General features: G+C 36.2%; 1 protein-coding gene across 5 annotated transcripts; it reads right to left on the bottom strand.

Annotated features, from left to right (window-relative positions):
- Positions 1-1,951: 1,951 nt before the first annotated feature.
- LOC121992274 (ferredoxin-thioredoxin reductase catalytic chain, chloroplastic-like) lies at positions 1,952-16,229 on the bottom strand. 5 transcript variants are annotated; one of them, XR_006114830.1, is made up of 7 exons: positions 15,983-16,227; positions 15,559-15,671; positions 11,051-11,100; positions 10,892-10,963; positions 5,379-5,506; positions 3,108-3,168; positions 2,049-2,214 (listed from the first exon to the last, which is right to left on the bottom strand). XR_006114830.1 is itself a non-coding variant. In XM_042546532.1 (6 exons), the coding sequence occupies exons 1-6, from the start codon at positions 16,113-16,115 to the stop codon at positions 2,170-2,172; spliced, it is 474 nt and encodes a 157-aa protein (XP_042402466.1). In that variant the 5' UTR covers positions 16,116-16,227; the 3' UTR covers positions 1,952-2,169. The 5 variants fall into 5 exon arrangements, 4 of the variants coding, with proteins under 4 accessions (XP_042402466.1, XP_042402468.1, XP_042402464.1 ...); XM_042546532.1 differs by lacking the exon at positions 5,379-5,506 and having other exon boundaries at positions 1,952-2,214; XM_042546530.1 differs by lacking the exons at positions 2,049-2,214; positions 5,379-5,506 and adding an exon at positions 2,232-2,628 and having other exon boundaries at positions 15,983-16,229.

Genomic DNA, 16,229 nt, shown 5'->3' with positions numbered 1-16,229 from the left:
TCTTGTTCAGCCGTACGACTATGTATCTAGATTTCAATTGTCATTGTTATAAGGGAAGTGTTATTCGATTTTCGTCGGACAACCATCCCCTTGAGGCATGACACAAATAAAAAATACAATATGAACAATTGACAATATAAAATGTCAATATTTGGAACTTCTTCCCTTTTAATTTTCTGAAGCAAATTTTCAAGATCCTTCTTTGAACATTCTCCATCTGTAAAATGTTACAGGTATAGTTGACTTGATGTGATGCTATATATATATATATATATATATATATAACTTCAACCTTATAAAATAGTCATGTAGTGCTAATATAATAAATATCTTTTCTTGTAAAGTTCAACCTTATATTTTGAAATATTAAATATCTAACTTCAACCTCCTAATTATAAAATACGTTTTGCACTAAGTCTTCTTATATATAAATTCTGTGGGATGTCGACCCATGCAAATGGAGTTTTTTTAAATAATAAGACATGTTGCTCATTAGATTCCACAGGTTTTATAAAGTTATTGAACTACATCAGACTACTTTTCTATTGTATTTGTTTTCTGTATGCACATGATACATCACTTCTATAATTATTATTTTCACTGCTCAAAGATTCGAAATAACATGAAGTCATTCAGACCTACAACACAAATACTGGGTTTCTTATTCACAATGTTGAAGTTAAGAAAACACCATTGGATACAATCAGATGAATTGAACTTATATCAGTTAACAAGATACTCAAATAGAATTTATTTCCTAACCTCTACAACGTATAGAAGTACATGTAAAATATTGTATAATCTTTATAATAGCTAATGTTCACATCTAAAGAATTTGGATGGCTAAAATATTGTATAACATTTGCTACTTGTTATAAGATCCTAGCAGGTTCAATGGTAGCATCAAGGAAAGTTCCTTCTCGCTACAAAGTAGAAGCATATGCTATGATCTTATAGCAAGCAGCAATAAATAAAATCATAAACTCTAAATATGGTAAAAACTCTAAACCCCTGAATGAAAGTTTAAGGACAAAAAATAAAAAAAAAAACTCTACAATATTACATTGCTTTCATCTTCTATTTAAGATCCTATTGCACACCTTCGAATTTGTTTTTGGTATTTCAGAAGGAAAATTGAAGTGATTGTGAGAGTTGAAGCGTAAGGGAGAATCGTAGACCTATGATCTCTGCAAAAAATAAATAAATAAATAAATAAATAAATATGATGCCCTTTTAAATTAGTTGATCGATTGTTGTTCAAAGTTAAAAGACCCTAAACTCTTAAATCTAATTCAGAACTTAAACTAAATTCAGAAACACAAATCCTTAACATAAAAAGAGCATCTCGAATAGATAAAATTAGATGAAGCGTCCATTTAACTTTAATCAAAAATAAAACTTTAACTTTAATCAAAAATAAAACACTCATATGACAAAAACACATATGATGGATGCCAATTTAATTTTTGCCGATTAAATTTTTAAGTTAATAAAAATGACATACATAAACACTTTTATATTAAATTGCCAACTTAGTTAACATTTAAACACATTACACTTAAACATAAATACATTTTATTACATTTGAATTATATTTTTTATAAAAAAAAACTTTTTTTACGAATCAAAACCAAGACTTTAGAGTCAATGTCTTTATGTAACTAATTAATCGGTATAAAATCACCAAAACAATTTAAAGGAGCCTCTAGAGTTTCAAAACAATTAGCATTAAACCTAAAAATCTATAAAATAACAAAACAATAATGTGTAAAAAAACACGACTTTATTTAGTGGAACAAGAACGTGTTATTTCATCTTGTACGCTTGTCTTTTTAAATTCTCAATTCATATATCGAATGCCATTCATTTGTACATAAACCATACACATACTAACTTTTTTGCTTCAAGTAGAGAAGCTTCCAACAAATGGGCTCGTGTTGTACTTGACGAATTTCCTAACAAAGAATTTTATGACCATAACTGAGGTCAATCTGAATCATTTAGTCCAAACAAATAACACTTAACTTTTTTTCCTTTGAACCAGCAAATGAGATCATCTCCAAAGGCATTAACATAATCATCACAATAACATCTTTATGAAACCTCAGATAGGATTGCTGACTGTTAAAAGGGCAGAATTTAATGTATGACTAATATAAGTAGTTGTAGTTAAAGGTTTGTTGTTGTTTCTTTAATTTCTTCCAAGGTGATGGACTGCAGAACAAGAAACAAGATTATTAGACTAAGAAATGGCAGTAAATTTCGCAAAAAGTAATGCAGTGTGTATGCTAAACAAATACACATGTAAAATTGGGTTCGGCTCAGTATAAGAATAAAGATCCAGTATCCCAACGCTGTTTTATTTATTTATGCTTCAAATGGCAGCCAAAAACTGTAAGTCTGAATCTGAGCAATTAAACCTCATTTTACCAGACTTATTGAAGCTGTTGAATACAACAAGTCTGAATTTATCGACATAATTTATGCAAAATAACTAATTACTCGGAGGCTAATGGAATCATTCACGTGGTTTGTATTCCTTTCCCTCTCCTCCCCTCTGCTCTGATATTCATAGTCAACAAGCAACAAATGCAATCCTTGCTGGCTTGTATGCACAGCCAATACACACTACATGGATGGAAAATCTGGATCAATGTGTGATATCTTGGACAGTATACAGTTGACAATCTTGGTACAACGAATATTCCTTCATCTGATATGAATATGACTATGGTCCGAAATTCTAACTCTTGATAAAGGAATTCTAGCTCAAGTTGTGTGGCATACAGATATTTGCCTGGAATTAAGAGCATGGAAAGAGATCAAGCTCGAAAAGCTTTCTATGCAGAAAAGACGAATCTGTCATGCTCAGGTAAGGCTCATTTTAGCCCAACTTTTTCAAGCAGAACTACATGGATATAGATCCAAGGGCATGATTAATGGTAGGTTGGTTTGTTGATAATGACTAATGGAGACACCAAATAGTGATTGACTTTTTAGTGAAGCTATAGTTTGAAAAAATAGCACAAAAGATGGAATCTTGGTGAAGAATTCTAAGGACACGCATTTATAAAGAAAAAGCAGCATTAACCCAATTGCATGTTTACCTGCTCTCTTCCAGCAAATTCATTATCAGGAGTGAGAAACAGCATACAATGGCATTCCTTCCTGTCAAAATTTGACATTCAAAGAAATATATATGGTAGCAACTATGAAGCAGCAACATATTTGCTAGGACAATTTCCAAACTATCTACTTTCCCATTCATACAACGCTTAGAAATTCAAACAGTTTATTTATGCAGATACAAGATATAAAAAGGCTATAGCAGAGTATTTCTTGATAAGTATATTTGCAGACTGCCAATGGATGTGAGAATAAAATTGTGTAATAAGCCAATTCAAATTACTCTCATTATCATCCTGATCCAGAGATTGGATCATATAGGTCATAACACACTTTTGTTTAGTACGTACTGTATTCAGATAATTGCCACCTTGGCTTCATGGTAAGGTTATCACTTGCAACAATTTTCTCATGGTATGACCATGCAGGGATACCTATGTACATCCCAGTGAATCTCTTGATTCTCTACTTTGACATAGTAGCACAAGACACATTGGGTACAGTGGTGGAAGCGAGGTAGAGACCATGAGACATACTTGGACCAACAACATGATGTGGGGTGTATGGGTGAGGACAGATAGAATGACACAATACCTGGGCCATTGAGATGTGCATTTTCATGTATAGGCAAAAGGTTAATCCCAAGATTAATTTCATATTATAATGTACAATATGTTGAAAGGGAACCTTAGCACAACCATAAAGTTGTTGCCATGATATCTAGAAGTCATGGGTTTGAGTCTCAAAAATAACCTCTTAATGTTGCATCACCCTTCCACGGAACCCCGTATTCACAGGAGCTTCGTGCACTGGGCTACTCTTTTAATGTACAATATGTTCCTAGTGGCAAAAGGTGATTCACTCGCCCCTAGCACCTCTGTCAGCCCGTCCCCAGGCCAACACAGTACCATAGATTACTGCAAAGGCAATACCCAATTTCTCTTGACGAAGATGGACGAATCAGGGAAGAGCTTCACCAACTCCAATAGCGAGCAGCGGTTCAAGCGACAAACGCCTTACAACAACTACAAATACTGCACTCACTCAAGTTACGAGAATGCCAGCAATTAAGTACCAAAGATAAATGGTGGTCTGGGTGGCACCCTATCACTATGCAAGTAGACCACCAGTTGGAACAAGCTGCCAACTACTAAGTGATGCGGTACGAAGGATGAATAACTTTAAAGTTTGAAGCGACTGGGAATCTTTATTTTATGAAAAGTAAATCTGAAGTGACTGGGAATCTTTATTTTATGTAAAGTATAAGTAAACGTGTCCTACTTTATGTAAAGTATGAGTTATAAAGAATAAGCACTGGGTGCTATCTAGGGCACCTCACGAAATTCAATCTTATCTGAGATAAAGGTTTCTTGACGATGGGGCCCTCAGAGCACCCGGAGAACCTTTCTTTCTCTATTTAAGATGAGCCCCGTTCCCTTTGCAAGGCATTCAAGCTTACCTCGAGTCTTACCTAGGGGAGATCTGAGTCTTGTAATCAGTTTGAAGTTTGAAGAAGAGTCTGCTTTCTAAGTTCAAAACCTTACTTGCTTATCTCTGTTATTGTAAACTTGCTGTTTCGATCCACAGCAAATCTAGCGCGCCGTGCCCACTTTGGTATCAGAGTCTGGTTTCTTTTTCTTAAGTTGATAAAAGAACAAGTCTTACCTTGGCATTATAGGCAATCAACCTCGATAAGCCCAAGCAAACACTTGTGTGAATCAAATAAGAAAGAGAACCTTCTCTCAAACCTTGTGGGAACATTTTTATGAGTAATTATGTTATCACTAGAAATATTGCATCCTATCGCGACGCTTTGCAAGCCACAGAACCTATAGAATCACCTGCTGTAGGATTTGTTAAACCTAGTGACCACCAACGCTCATCTTCCGCACTATCCACCATTATTAAGCAAAACAACACTCAGATCCAATTACTCTCTCAAATTGCTGAAAACTTGAAGGATATCCAGTCTGCTATAAAAACAATTCTAGAAAAACAAGAGAGTCCACCATCATTACCAGACAACCTAATCCAAAAACTCCAAAACCTTTCCTTAGGTAAGCCTGACAAACCCAAACTAGGTACACTTAGGATTTTCCAAGATCCCTATAAACTGTTAAAACAGGAACAGGCCAAGCTTAAGAAGTAATGGAACGCCAGCAAACTATTCAAACAGCTCCTTCAACTACTGCCCCTTTATTTGAAGATAAAATAAGAGAGTACAGATGTAACCAAAGAAAGTTGTATAATACCCGACGAGCAGCACAACGGTTGGGGCGAAGACTGACTGGGCGTACTTCACCAGCTTACACCCTTGAACAACAGCTGGATCCTCAAGCTCAACAGCAGACATCTATGACCGAAAGAGCCTCTATAGTACCTGCTGAAGTACTATATCACTCAAGAAGAGATGACGAGCATCACCGAGTATATATGCATAGATCTGAGGAACCTTTATTGGTAATCAACTCTAACCAAGTTGATAGAAATTTCATACAGGAGGAAAGCTTCCAACAACTACGCAGAAGCATAATGCAATATATTCATATTGGAATCCTCCAAGTAAGAATCCAAACTCTACACCAGCAAGAAGAAGGCGTCTTAGCACTTATAGTATTCCGTGACAATAGATGGCTGGGAGATCAAGCAATCTTAGCCACTATGGAAGCTGATCTAACTAGAGGTAGACAGATGGTATATGTAATTCCTGACATAATGATGACTATTAATGATTTCTACAGGAATATACAAATCTCTTTGTTAACAAGAGGTTATGATCAATGGCGGAATGGGGAGGCAAATCTTCTCATTACAAGGGGAATGGTTGGAAGGTTATCTAATACCCCCAACGTTGGCTTTGCATATGAGATACAAGGAGTAGTTGACTACCTTGTAAGCCACGGAGTAAACGCCTTGCCAGGAAGAAGATACCCTACAAAACCCTTATTAGAGCTTGATTGGGTGATACGGCCAACACAAGTGTGCATTCCAATGCAACCAATGGAGGTAAACAGTCGAAATCTCATTGATGGCCGAGTTTCAATTAGTTTTTCTAACTATACTGCAGCAAAGGGTTGTACCCTTGAGGAAGAAGAAGAAGAAAGAGAACTAATTGCGGTCCTCACAACAACAAAAATTGGTTACGAAGAAGATCATACCATCCCAACGGAAAAACATCCCGCAATCGATGTTAATATTGATTATGAAGAGGACCCCCGATCAAATCATTGCATCATTAGAAGAATTCCCCTTTATTCTGGTTCATCGATTTTCTAGTACATCTAAGATGTTACAACCAAAATCATCAGGAGCTGCTGGTCTCGATTTAGCAGCAAATAAGACCGTTATCATAGAGCCCAGAGGGCGAGCCTTAATATCTACTGGGCTCATCCTGGAAATTCCTTGGGGAACGTACAGTCGTATTGCAACACGCTCCAGCGCGGTATGGAATCTCGGCTTAGATGTAGGAGATGGAGTTATTGATAGCAACTACATAGGGGAAATTATAATTATGGTCTTTAATCATTTTGATGAAAGAGTAATTATTATGGAAGGAATGGCTGTCGCTCAAATAATATTTGAAAAAATCATTCATCTAGATGTTTATGGAGTTCCACAGTTATCAGTAACTTCTCGGGGAACTAATGGTTTTGAATCAACTGATGCAGCATCAAGTACTGAAGTCCCTCGTTCTACAAGACACAAGCCAAACTGGGATGTACTCCATCCAAAAGAAAAACATGTGTTATCCATGTTTTTCAAGGAATCACCATCTTCTCTAGAGAATCCATCAGGAGACCTTGCAGGGACTACAAGCCCATGGGCCTCTATACCCCGATCCAAGGATCCTTCTATGGAAACCTTAGAGGAGGAGGATGATGACCTCTCCTACATTCAATACTTAACGGAATTATCTTCCCCAAAAGACACTGTATGGGACAAATATAATGATGATGAATGGGAAAACTCATTTGCCTCCCAAAAATTAATTGCTATTGGACAAGAAATGCCTTATCCTACCCTCAGGCAATTATCCACAATGAATTTACCCGAGCAGCAACAAGTATATTCAACAAGGACAGTAATATCTCTGTATCAACCCCCTAATGATACCACTATGGGACCACCAGGTTACCCACCAGCAATACGGGAGCCAGGCCCATCAAGACCGGAGCCCATCCAGCCCACTTTTCCAAAAGAAAATACTAAATTCCGTGGGGGATCTAATAATGAGATGTGGAGCTTACCACAGCCCAACAACAAGAGGAGCTATATTTATAATACCTGAACAATTGGGCTTATTTCATAATGTCTTTTCCAGATGGAATCCATAACTCTTAATCACGTGGCAGCACAAGGATTTACTAACCCCAACGAAAAAATGGAATATATGAAAAATCTATTAGGAGAAGTTGAAAAATTAGCCTGGATACAGTGGAGAACGACTTATCTCACTGAATATGAAGCTCTCATCCAAGCTGCTGAAGGAAGACGTGGAACCCAAAACATTATTTCTCAATTGAGAAGGATATTCTCATCAGAAGATTCAACCCAAGGTTCTACTTTCATATAGGATGAAGCATATTGAAGCTTGGAAAAATTATCTTGTGAAAATGTCAAAAATATAGTCCAGTATATGAATGACTATATGAGGCTAGCTTCCAAAGCTGGCAGACTTTACACAGGGCCAGAATTATCTGAGAAATTCTGATTTAAAATGTCAGGAGACCTCGGAATCAGAATTAAGGCAGCTTTTGAAGCAAAATATACTGATCTAACTATAGGTGTCATCCCAAGAGTATTTTTTGCCTACAAATTCTTAGAGCAAGAGTGCGAAGATGCTACTTTCAAAAGATCTTTAAAAGATCTCTCATACTGCAGTCAAATCCCTATACCAGGGTATTATAAAGGCCAAGGACAGAAAAAGTTTGGTCTTCGAAGAAGCAAGACTTACAAGGGCAAGCCGCATGATGCCCATGCACGAATTGAGAAGCGAAAACACTTACTCAAAAATAAAAAACGTAAGTGTTATCTTTGTGGACAAGAAGGACACTTTGCAAGGGAGTGTCCTAACGACAAACGAAGCTCTAAGAGGGTGGCTATGTTTGAATAGCTAGATATTCCTGAAGACTGCGATATATTACCTGTCCAAGAGGGAGAAGATCTAAGTGATGCAATTTTCAGCATTTCTGAGGGGGAGGAAGATACAGGTGACTTACAAAGGTCAATTCAAACTCTTACCCTTTTTGAAAATCTTTCTATGCTTGGACAAATTGATGAAAGTTATAGACCTCAAATAAAAGTTTCTGATGAACCATATCAATGCCAACATGAATGGTAAGCTAATGATAATATTTTCCCTCCTCAACCAACAAGGTGCACTGGATGCAAGAGGAAAACTCTAAAACGAGCACGAATACACTCTTCTAAGTGCTTAATCACTTCCTACAATTTATGTGGCCTATATTATTTTGGCAAATAGGTACCAGTTTTATATGCTACTCCTGCACCATTTTTTCCTAATAAACTCTTACAAGAGCAACAAAAATACATTTCTTGGTGTGATGCTGAAATTGAAAGACTCCAAAAAGAAGTTTCATATTACAAGGGTCTTTATGAGCAATTAATTCTGGAAAAAGATCTTCAGAAGGATTATAAGAAGCTAAATCAAGACGTCGTCAATACATCAGAAGAAGAAGCCGCTAATATGTTATACTCAGAAATAACTGAAAAGGTATCATCAGTAAATAAAGGAGCAGGACCTCAATTGGTCAAAAACATGCTATATAATCTGCATGTGGAAATAGAAATTCCTTGAATTCCAAAATTTCCATTAAAGACAATATTAGACACAGGTGCGACTACATGCTATATTGATCAAAACTCTGTGCCAAAAGAAGCGCCGGAAGAAAATACTTTTCTGATACATTTCAGCGGAATAAATTCCCAGCAAACAGCTAAATACAAAATCAAGCCTGGAAGGATGATAATTGGGGATAATCATTTTCGTATTCCATATACATACAGTTTCCCATGATATTGGGAGATAAAATATAGATGATTATTGGATGCAATTTTATAAGAGCAATGAATGGCGGGGTTAGGATTGAAGGTAATGTTGTTACCTTTTATAAAAACCTGACTATTATCAATACTCTTCCCACTGCAGGAGCAACTGCTGCTATTAAAGAACTTGATCTTGATGAAGACGAGTATTTACAAATCAAAGAGGTTGTATATTATTCTATTGGGGCATCCTCCGAAACTTTCATCGAAAAGGTAACAACATTACCTCTTTGATTTGTAAATACTCGTCTTCATCAAGATCAAGTTCTTTAATAACAGCAGCTGCTCCTGCAGTGAGAAGAGTATTGATAATAGTCAGGTTTTTATAAAAGGTAACAACATTACCTTCAATCCTGACCCCGCCATTCATTGCTCTTATAAAATTGCATCCAATAATCATCTGTATTTTATCTCCCAGTATCATGGGGAAACTGTATGTATCTCAAAACATTAACATCGAAACAAAAATCATATATTTGAGCTACGAACCCCACGGTTCATGTAATGTGCAAGGCCTAGGACTAACGAAACCTAGTGTATGTTTCTATCAGGCTGATGCCTAAATAGATCCTAGCTAGGATCATACACCACAAGAACATGTTCTGATCAAAACCTGAGCCCAAACCACTTTCACTGGAAAGAGGCTCACAAAGTGGGATCATATCCCATACGCTATGAAAAAGCCTAACCCACAAGTGACATGCTAGTGAAATTGAACAGAACTGAATAGGTGGTAACAAAGTGTGACACAGTGACCTTTCAATCAAAACTGTTTATTATACCCAAGAATGAAATCCATATTGAAATTTTAGTTGTCTATGCATTTGTAATGAGGATAATACAATCTCAAGCACAATACTGTCATTTTCAAAACATTGAATCTGATGTAACTTGTTCCTTCATCTCTGAAGGTCCAAAGAGACTCCTTTTCTCGAGATCAATGTAAATAACATGACTAAAGCAGTAAAATGTATTAGTGTTCTTTAAAAGAAAATGGGGAAAATGGTAATGGACTAAATAAAGACAAGAGGTACAAGAGGTGCAACTTATCTATGATGTTAGTACATGTCCAGAAAATAAATAGGTATTCATGCCTATGCTATTGGGGCTCGGGCACGAGTGTCTAACATCAGTATGAATTTAAGTGTCTAATGCATCATTTCAAAAGTGGGAATGTAGGATCAAACAGATCTAGGTGCCTGACATAATGCTCTTGTCAACAATGGTAAAAGAAAAATGCCAAGTCCAAGTAACATAGATGTATACGTCAATAAGAACACACATATATTGGATCATGGTGCATAGAGAAGAAGCAATTTTTAAGGAAATCATCATTTTATGATTTTAATTCATTTCTAAGTATATTAATGTTCAATAATTTCTTTTGATAACAAAAAAACGAATCCAATTAAAAAATATATTATTATGTTGACCTGAAGAAATACTATTATTGAGAAAATTAGGTGTAGCTCCAAGTGAACATAAAAGAGAAATCGGCTTGAGATGGTAAAGGCATGTTCAGCTGACCAATGCATTGATGTTAGAAGAGTTGAATTGATTAAAGTGGAAGATGTAAAGGATAGCGGAAGATCAAAGAAAAATTTAGTCAATGTAATGACTCAACAAGAATCAAGATTCAAGTAGCAGATGCCAAATATTTGGGAGCGGCATTGCTTGATGACTTGATGAAATACTCTACCTCTCTCGCATAGGTACACATGGGCAATTCCAAAATCCTTGTGCTACTTCAGCTGCTTTATCATCATAATGCCTGGAAAGAGATTTTGAGATGTCATAATTGTAGCCTGAACATCTATCCAGGTGAATTATATGATTCATAAAAAGAAAACGGATTTACCTACAAGGACATAATGGTGCACCCAATGTATCTTTGTGATTTGCAAGACCCTGTGACAGTTTAAAAGAGTATTAATGCAATCGGCAATCTACTTTTTCTCTACAATAATAACAATAAAAAACTATGCAATTTCTTAATCAAGTAAAAAAAATGTAGTACATCCTCAGAGAACTGTCAACAGAGATATTTGTTATTATCATCTTCAAAATCTGTTTGTGAAAGAATGATGTTGCTTTAGGCTTAGACCCTAAAAAGCATAGCCAAGCAAAGGAATGTAGTGGAGCATCTTAAGAAAGTTAGATTTATAATTGTTTATCCATTTGGGAAAAAATGGAAAAAAAACACCAAAAGTAGAAAGCAATCTTCCATTTTGTACACAATAAAGAAGGTAAATGAACTCTCAGTCTCATTTCAACACTTACATTTCTCCAACTTGAATCATGATGGGAATATTTTGGTACCCGAAAGTAAAGGTGTCAATGAGCCGTGTCTAGGTGAGGCACAAAACAGGTCCCCACTGGGCTTGACCCATTCATCTAACACATCAACCGGCACAAACCCAATTTAATTTAAAAAAAAAATAAAATCAGACAAATAATAATAAATTAAAATTCAGAAAAAAATCTATAAAATAAAATAAATCCTTTTCAAGGTAATGTTTTTATTAATTTTGTTAGAAATATTTATATTAATAATTAGCAAGTCAAAGACAGCCAGTAGGTTGGGACTAGACCCGACCCCGGGCCGGGTCTGGCCCGGACCCGGCCCGGGCCCGTAACCGGGTCAACGGGCCGGTTGCCCGTTGACCCGGTTCGCCGGGTCGAACCGGAACCGGCCCGGCAAGTTGCCGGGCCGGTTCCGGTTCATTGGTTGTAAAACCGGCGAACCGGCGGTTCAGCCGCAAAAATTTTTTTTTTAAACGGCTTGAACCGCCGGTTAACCGGCGGTTCGTAGCCGTTGGGAGGGTTTTTTAGGTATTTTTTTTCAACGGTTAGGATCATTTGACCGTTTTTTGATCAATGGCTATGATTTAGTGTCCGTTACTATCAAAACTCTATAAATAGAGAGCTTATTTCATCATTTTTCACACACATCTTCTCTACTCTTAATCTCATTTTCGTATTCTCTAATCTCTACAAGCTTTCATTTTCAATTACAATGGAAGGAGGCCGGAGGTGCATCATCTCGAGCTCGAAGGAAAGCAAATAATGAATCCGCTGGAGGAGGACCCAACATTCAATCCACCGATGATGAGATCGAGCATCTTCCGAATCCGACACCCACACACAAGGAAGTACCGATGCAATTACTTCTAAGGTTCGGAACTTCCTCCTCTAAAATCTTCTATTTTACTAAACATTTTGAGAAGGTCACTCTTCCGTCGGGAGAAATGCAAAATGTAAGCACCGCAATGCTTCCTACAAATTCGGAGGCTATGGGTCGTTGAAACGACATGAAGAAGCACCCGACGGAATATGGACTCGACCGTTCTCAAACACAATTATCAAGATTTTCTTCAACTAGCGGTAGTACCGATTCCGGTTTATTTTATATTCGGATAATAAATTAAGAGAATCATTAGCTAAATTTGTTTCGTAGAACATCTTTCTTTTAGTTTTGGATCTAAATGCACATTTGAAGATTTTGTAAAGAATCTCTTAATCCATGTGCTAAACGTGTTCCTAGGACTACACTTACTCGCACAATTTAAAAATTAGTAAAACAAGGAAAAAGAATTTAATTGATGAATTTAGTAAATTAGATAATAAAGTTTCTTTATGTTCCGATATTTGGAGTGATCATTGGCAAACACATTCGTATATGGGTGTGACTTGCCATTGGATCGATAACTCTTGGAATCTCCAAAAAGATTATTAGCTTATAGAGTTTTGATGAATCACATAATGCTCATAATATCGCACAATTATTATGTTTAATTTTAGAAGAATATGGTCTAACTCCTAAAATATTTTCAATATCATTAGATAATGCTAGTTCTAATACCGCTTGTATAGATGAACTAAAATTTGTTTGTCAACCTATTATTGGAGGTTTATTTTTCATATTCGTTGTGTATGCCATGTTTTAAATTTATGTGTTCAAGATGGTTTAAAATTTTAGAAAGTTATATTAAACCAATTAGAATTGCAATTTCTTATTTATGGTCTCATCCATCTATAATGAAACAACGGGGTAGGTTTTGTAAAATTAATGGAATGAGACCTAAAAAATTTCCACGTGATGTACCAACACGTTGGAATTCAACATACCAATTATTACAAGATTCATTTCAATATAAAGAATTATTATGTTCATTTTTTGCACAAAACACTAATACTAATATATATTTATTTTCACAACAATGGAATATTTGTAGTAGTATTTGTGAAATTTTAAAAGTATTTAATGATGCAACCGAACAACTTTCCGGTGTTTATTATCCGCTCAATTAGTTTTAGAAAATTTTTCTAATATAGTATTAGTTTTAAATGAACATATTAATAATGAATCTTTATCTCCTTGCATCTTAGCTATGAAAACTAAATGGGAAAAATATTTTATTTAATTCCTGAAATTTATTTAATTGCATTTGCTTTAGATCCTAGATTTAAATTAGAAGTTTTACAAGAAATGTTAACTTTATATTATGATGCTTTAATTCCAATTAAAGATTCTTCTTCCCCTGATCCAGTTAATATTATATATAATGTTAGAATTTATTTATATGATATTTATAATCAATATTATGCAAAATATGGAACACAAATTAATATTTCGAAATTCAACAAACTACTAGTAGTAATTTAAAACTTACAAAAGCACAACTCTTATTAAAAGAACTGACAAAACGTCCACGGGGGTTCTCAAAAGAACTTGAGAATTATTTTACGACTTCTTTTGATTTTAATGAAGCAGATAGCGAAAACTTCGATATCTTAAAGTGGTGGTCACAGAAGGCTCAAAGCTTTCCCGTTCTCCCGTGATCGCAAAAGAAATTTTAGCTTGTCCAGTGTCAACTGTTGCTGTGGAGCAGACGTTCAGTGCCGGCGGCAACATATTAGATGAACGACGATCAACTTTGTCTCCTGACTCATTGGAAGCCCAAGCATTACTGGACGATTGGACCAGAGCGGAGAAAAGAATCCAAGGAATGCAACTTTCAGATGACGAAGTTGAAGATTTTGATACTGAAGGAACAAATACGACAGGAAATGGAAGTGAATGAAAATGTAAAAGGATAAAAATGTAAAAGAACTACGTGGGCTTTGATTCCCCTAAAGGGATACGTAGGCAACTTAAATAAGTGCAAGCCCTTTTTTTAATAAATTTTAATTTCTAATTTTTAATGTTTAATGTTTAATTTTTAATTTTTAATTTTTATTAACATATTAATCTTGAACCGTGACGAACCGTGAACCGTAACCGTCTTGGGCGGTTAAGGTTAAGGGTCGACCTGCCTGGAACCGTCGAACCGGCGGTTCCGAACCGTCGAACCGTCGGTTCCGAACCGTGGTCAGGTCTAGTTGGGACTGGTCTTGTACCGAGCTGAGCATGTCTCGTTTTCAGCCCAAGCCCACAGGCTACAACTTCAGCACTCAGAACAAGCTTGCACAAGGGTTGGGCCTAATATGATATGGCATAGCCCATATGCTTATGAGTCGTGTTGGGCACAACCCATAGCATGTAGGGTCATGCTCAGCCATAGGCAACCTAGCCCATTTGACATCTTTGTCTACGGGTCACTTGACAGAAAAAGAATAATGAAAATAAAACCCAAAGTAATGATTTGGTCTCAATTTTTTACATTATTAGATGGTTTCTAATTATTCAAAGCCTAGTGCTATGAAGTAAACAAACATGAAGTAGTGCAAATTAGTTACACGAAATTGTAATGTATGTTCATGGTTACCATATATGAACTAGAGCCTAAGCTTCCATCTTGAAAACGAATATAAAGATGTCCTGCCAACTCAAAGTTCAAGAAATGGTGTTTAATCATTATAGAGTGAGTATTATAGGCGTAAAGCCTCACTTTAACATTCATATTCTTCATTCATATTCTTGGCATGTTTTCTACAATTTCAAAGGGAATCATAATTATTTAATGTCACACAGAATCATTTTTAAAATAATTATTACTACAATATTGCAGTGGAGTTACACACTTAATCATAATTGCATATGCCTGAGCATTATGCAGAGATTAAGTAAATGTTTCAACATAGATAACTGCAGACTAACAAGTTGTAACCACAAAGGGTCCGGGTAATGGCAATTGTACCCTAGAGACAGTACTTTGTCTAAAGAAGATCCGAAGTACATATAATGTTACAAGTCAAGTTGCCACCTGGATGAAAATATCTCATACATATTAAAAAGGAAACCATGACATTCATCAGTATTCAACGTTGACTCCATAGGCCAGGAATCAAGGACGAACTTTCAGAGTAATAGCAAGCAAACAACTGTGAACACTTTTTAGGACAAAAGATTAGTTTTAGAACAACCTTGATTACAACAGAGGTGACTCCCTTATCCACGCAGAAGAATGTTTCCGATCTAACGGCATATTGCTCTGAGAACTTTCTCATAATCTCAACTGACTTTTCGCTAGGTTCTTCTGTGAAATTACAATTGTTAGATTCTTAGGATATTTCTTATACCACAGGCCACAACACTCAATAGGTTTGTCAAAAAAAAAAAATAACTAAATAAAATGATGTACGATATGAAGAAATTCCCAAACTATCTCAAAATCTGCAACTTTCTCCATCGTCATATTTCCAATTTACGGATCGTCAATCGATCAATTGATTATCAAATCAATCGACTCAAAACCCCAAATAGGAGATCAAAACCCCTCAACAATAGTCAATATATCGAGAGAAAAGACAGGCGGACCAAGGAACGAATGGAATCAAGGACAGTAACCTTGAGCCCGAACTTTTAGGCGACGGGAGCGGCAGTACCGCAACGAGGAGAGTTTACTGCTGGGAAGCAGCGTTACGCCGTGGAGTGGAGCATTGCGGGAGCTGACGGGCATCCCCTCTAGCAGATCAAACATCTGCGATGACCAAAATCGACAGGTTTCGCCTTCCACGGAGGGTTTCGACCTTCAAGAGCTCCGACACGCTTCCCACCCCGAAGAGGCGATGACATGGCATTTATTGGGATCGTG

Source organism: Zingiber officinale, chromosome 6B (genome assembly GCF_018446385.1).
Source record: "Zingiber officinale cultivar Zhangliang chromosome 6B, Zo_v1.1, whole genome shotgun sequence".
NCBI classification, from domain to species: domain Eukaryota; kingdom Viridiplantae; phylum Streptophyta; class Magnoliopsida; order Zingiberales; family Zingiberaceae; genus Zingiber; species Zingiber officinale.
This window is presented reverse-complemented; position numbering and strand designations above follow the sequence as displayed.

Bases quoted from the DNA above. Each gene is read 5' to 3' on its own strand.
- LOC121992274 (XM_042546530.1), bottom strand. From the start codon at position 16,115: ATGTTTGATCTGCTAGAGGGGATGCCCGTCAGCTCCCGCAATGCTCCA. The intron at 10,964-11,050 runs GTAAATCCGTTT...ATCTCTTTCCAG, and splicing joins GCACCATTATGTCCTTGTAG to GCATTATGATGATAAAGCAG. The intron at 2,629-3,107 runs GTAAACATGCAA...CCATCCATGTAG, and splicing joins AATTTGCTGGAAGAGAGCAG to TGTGTATTGGCTGTGCATAC.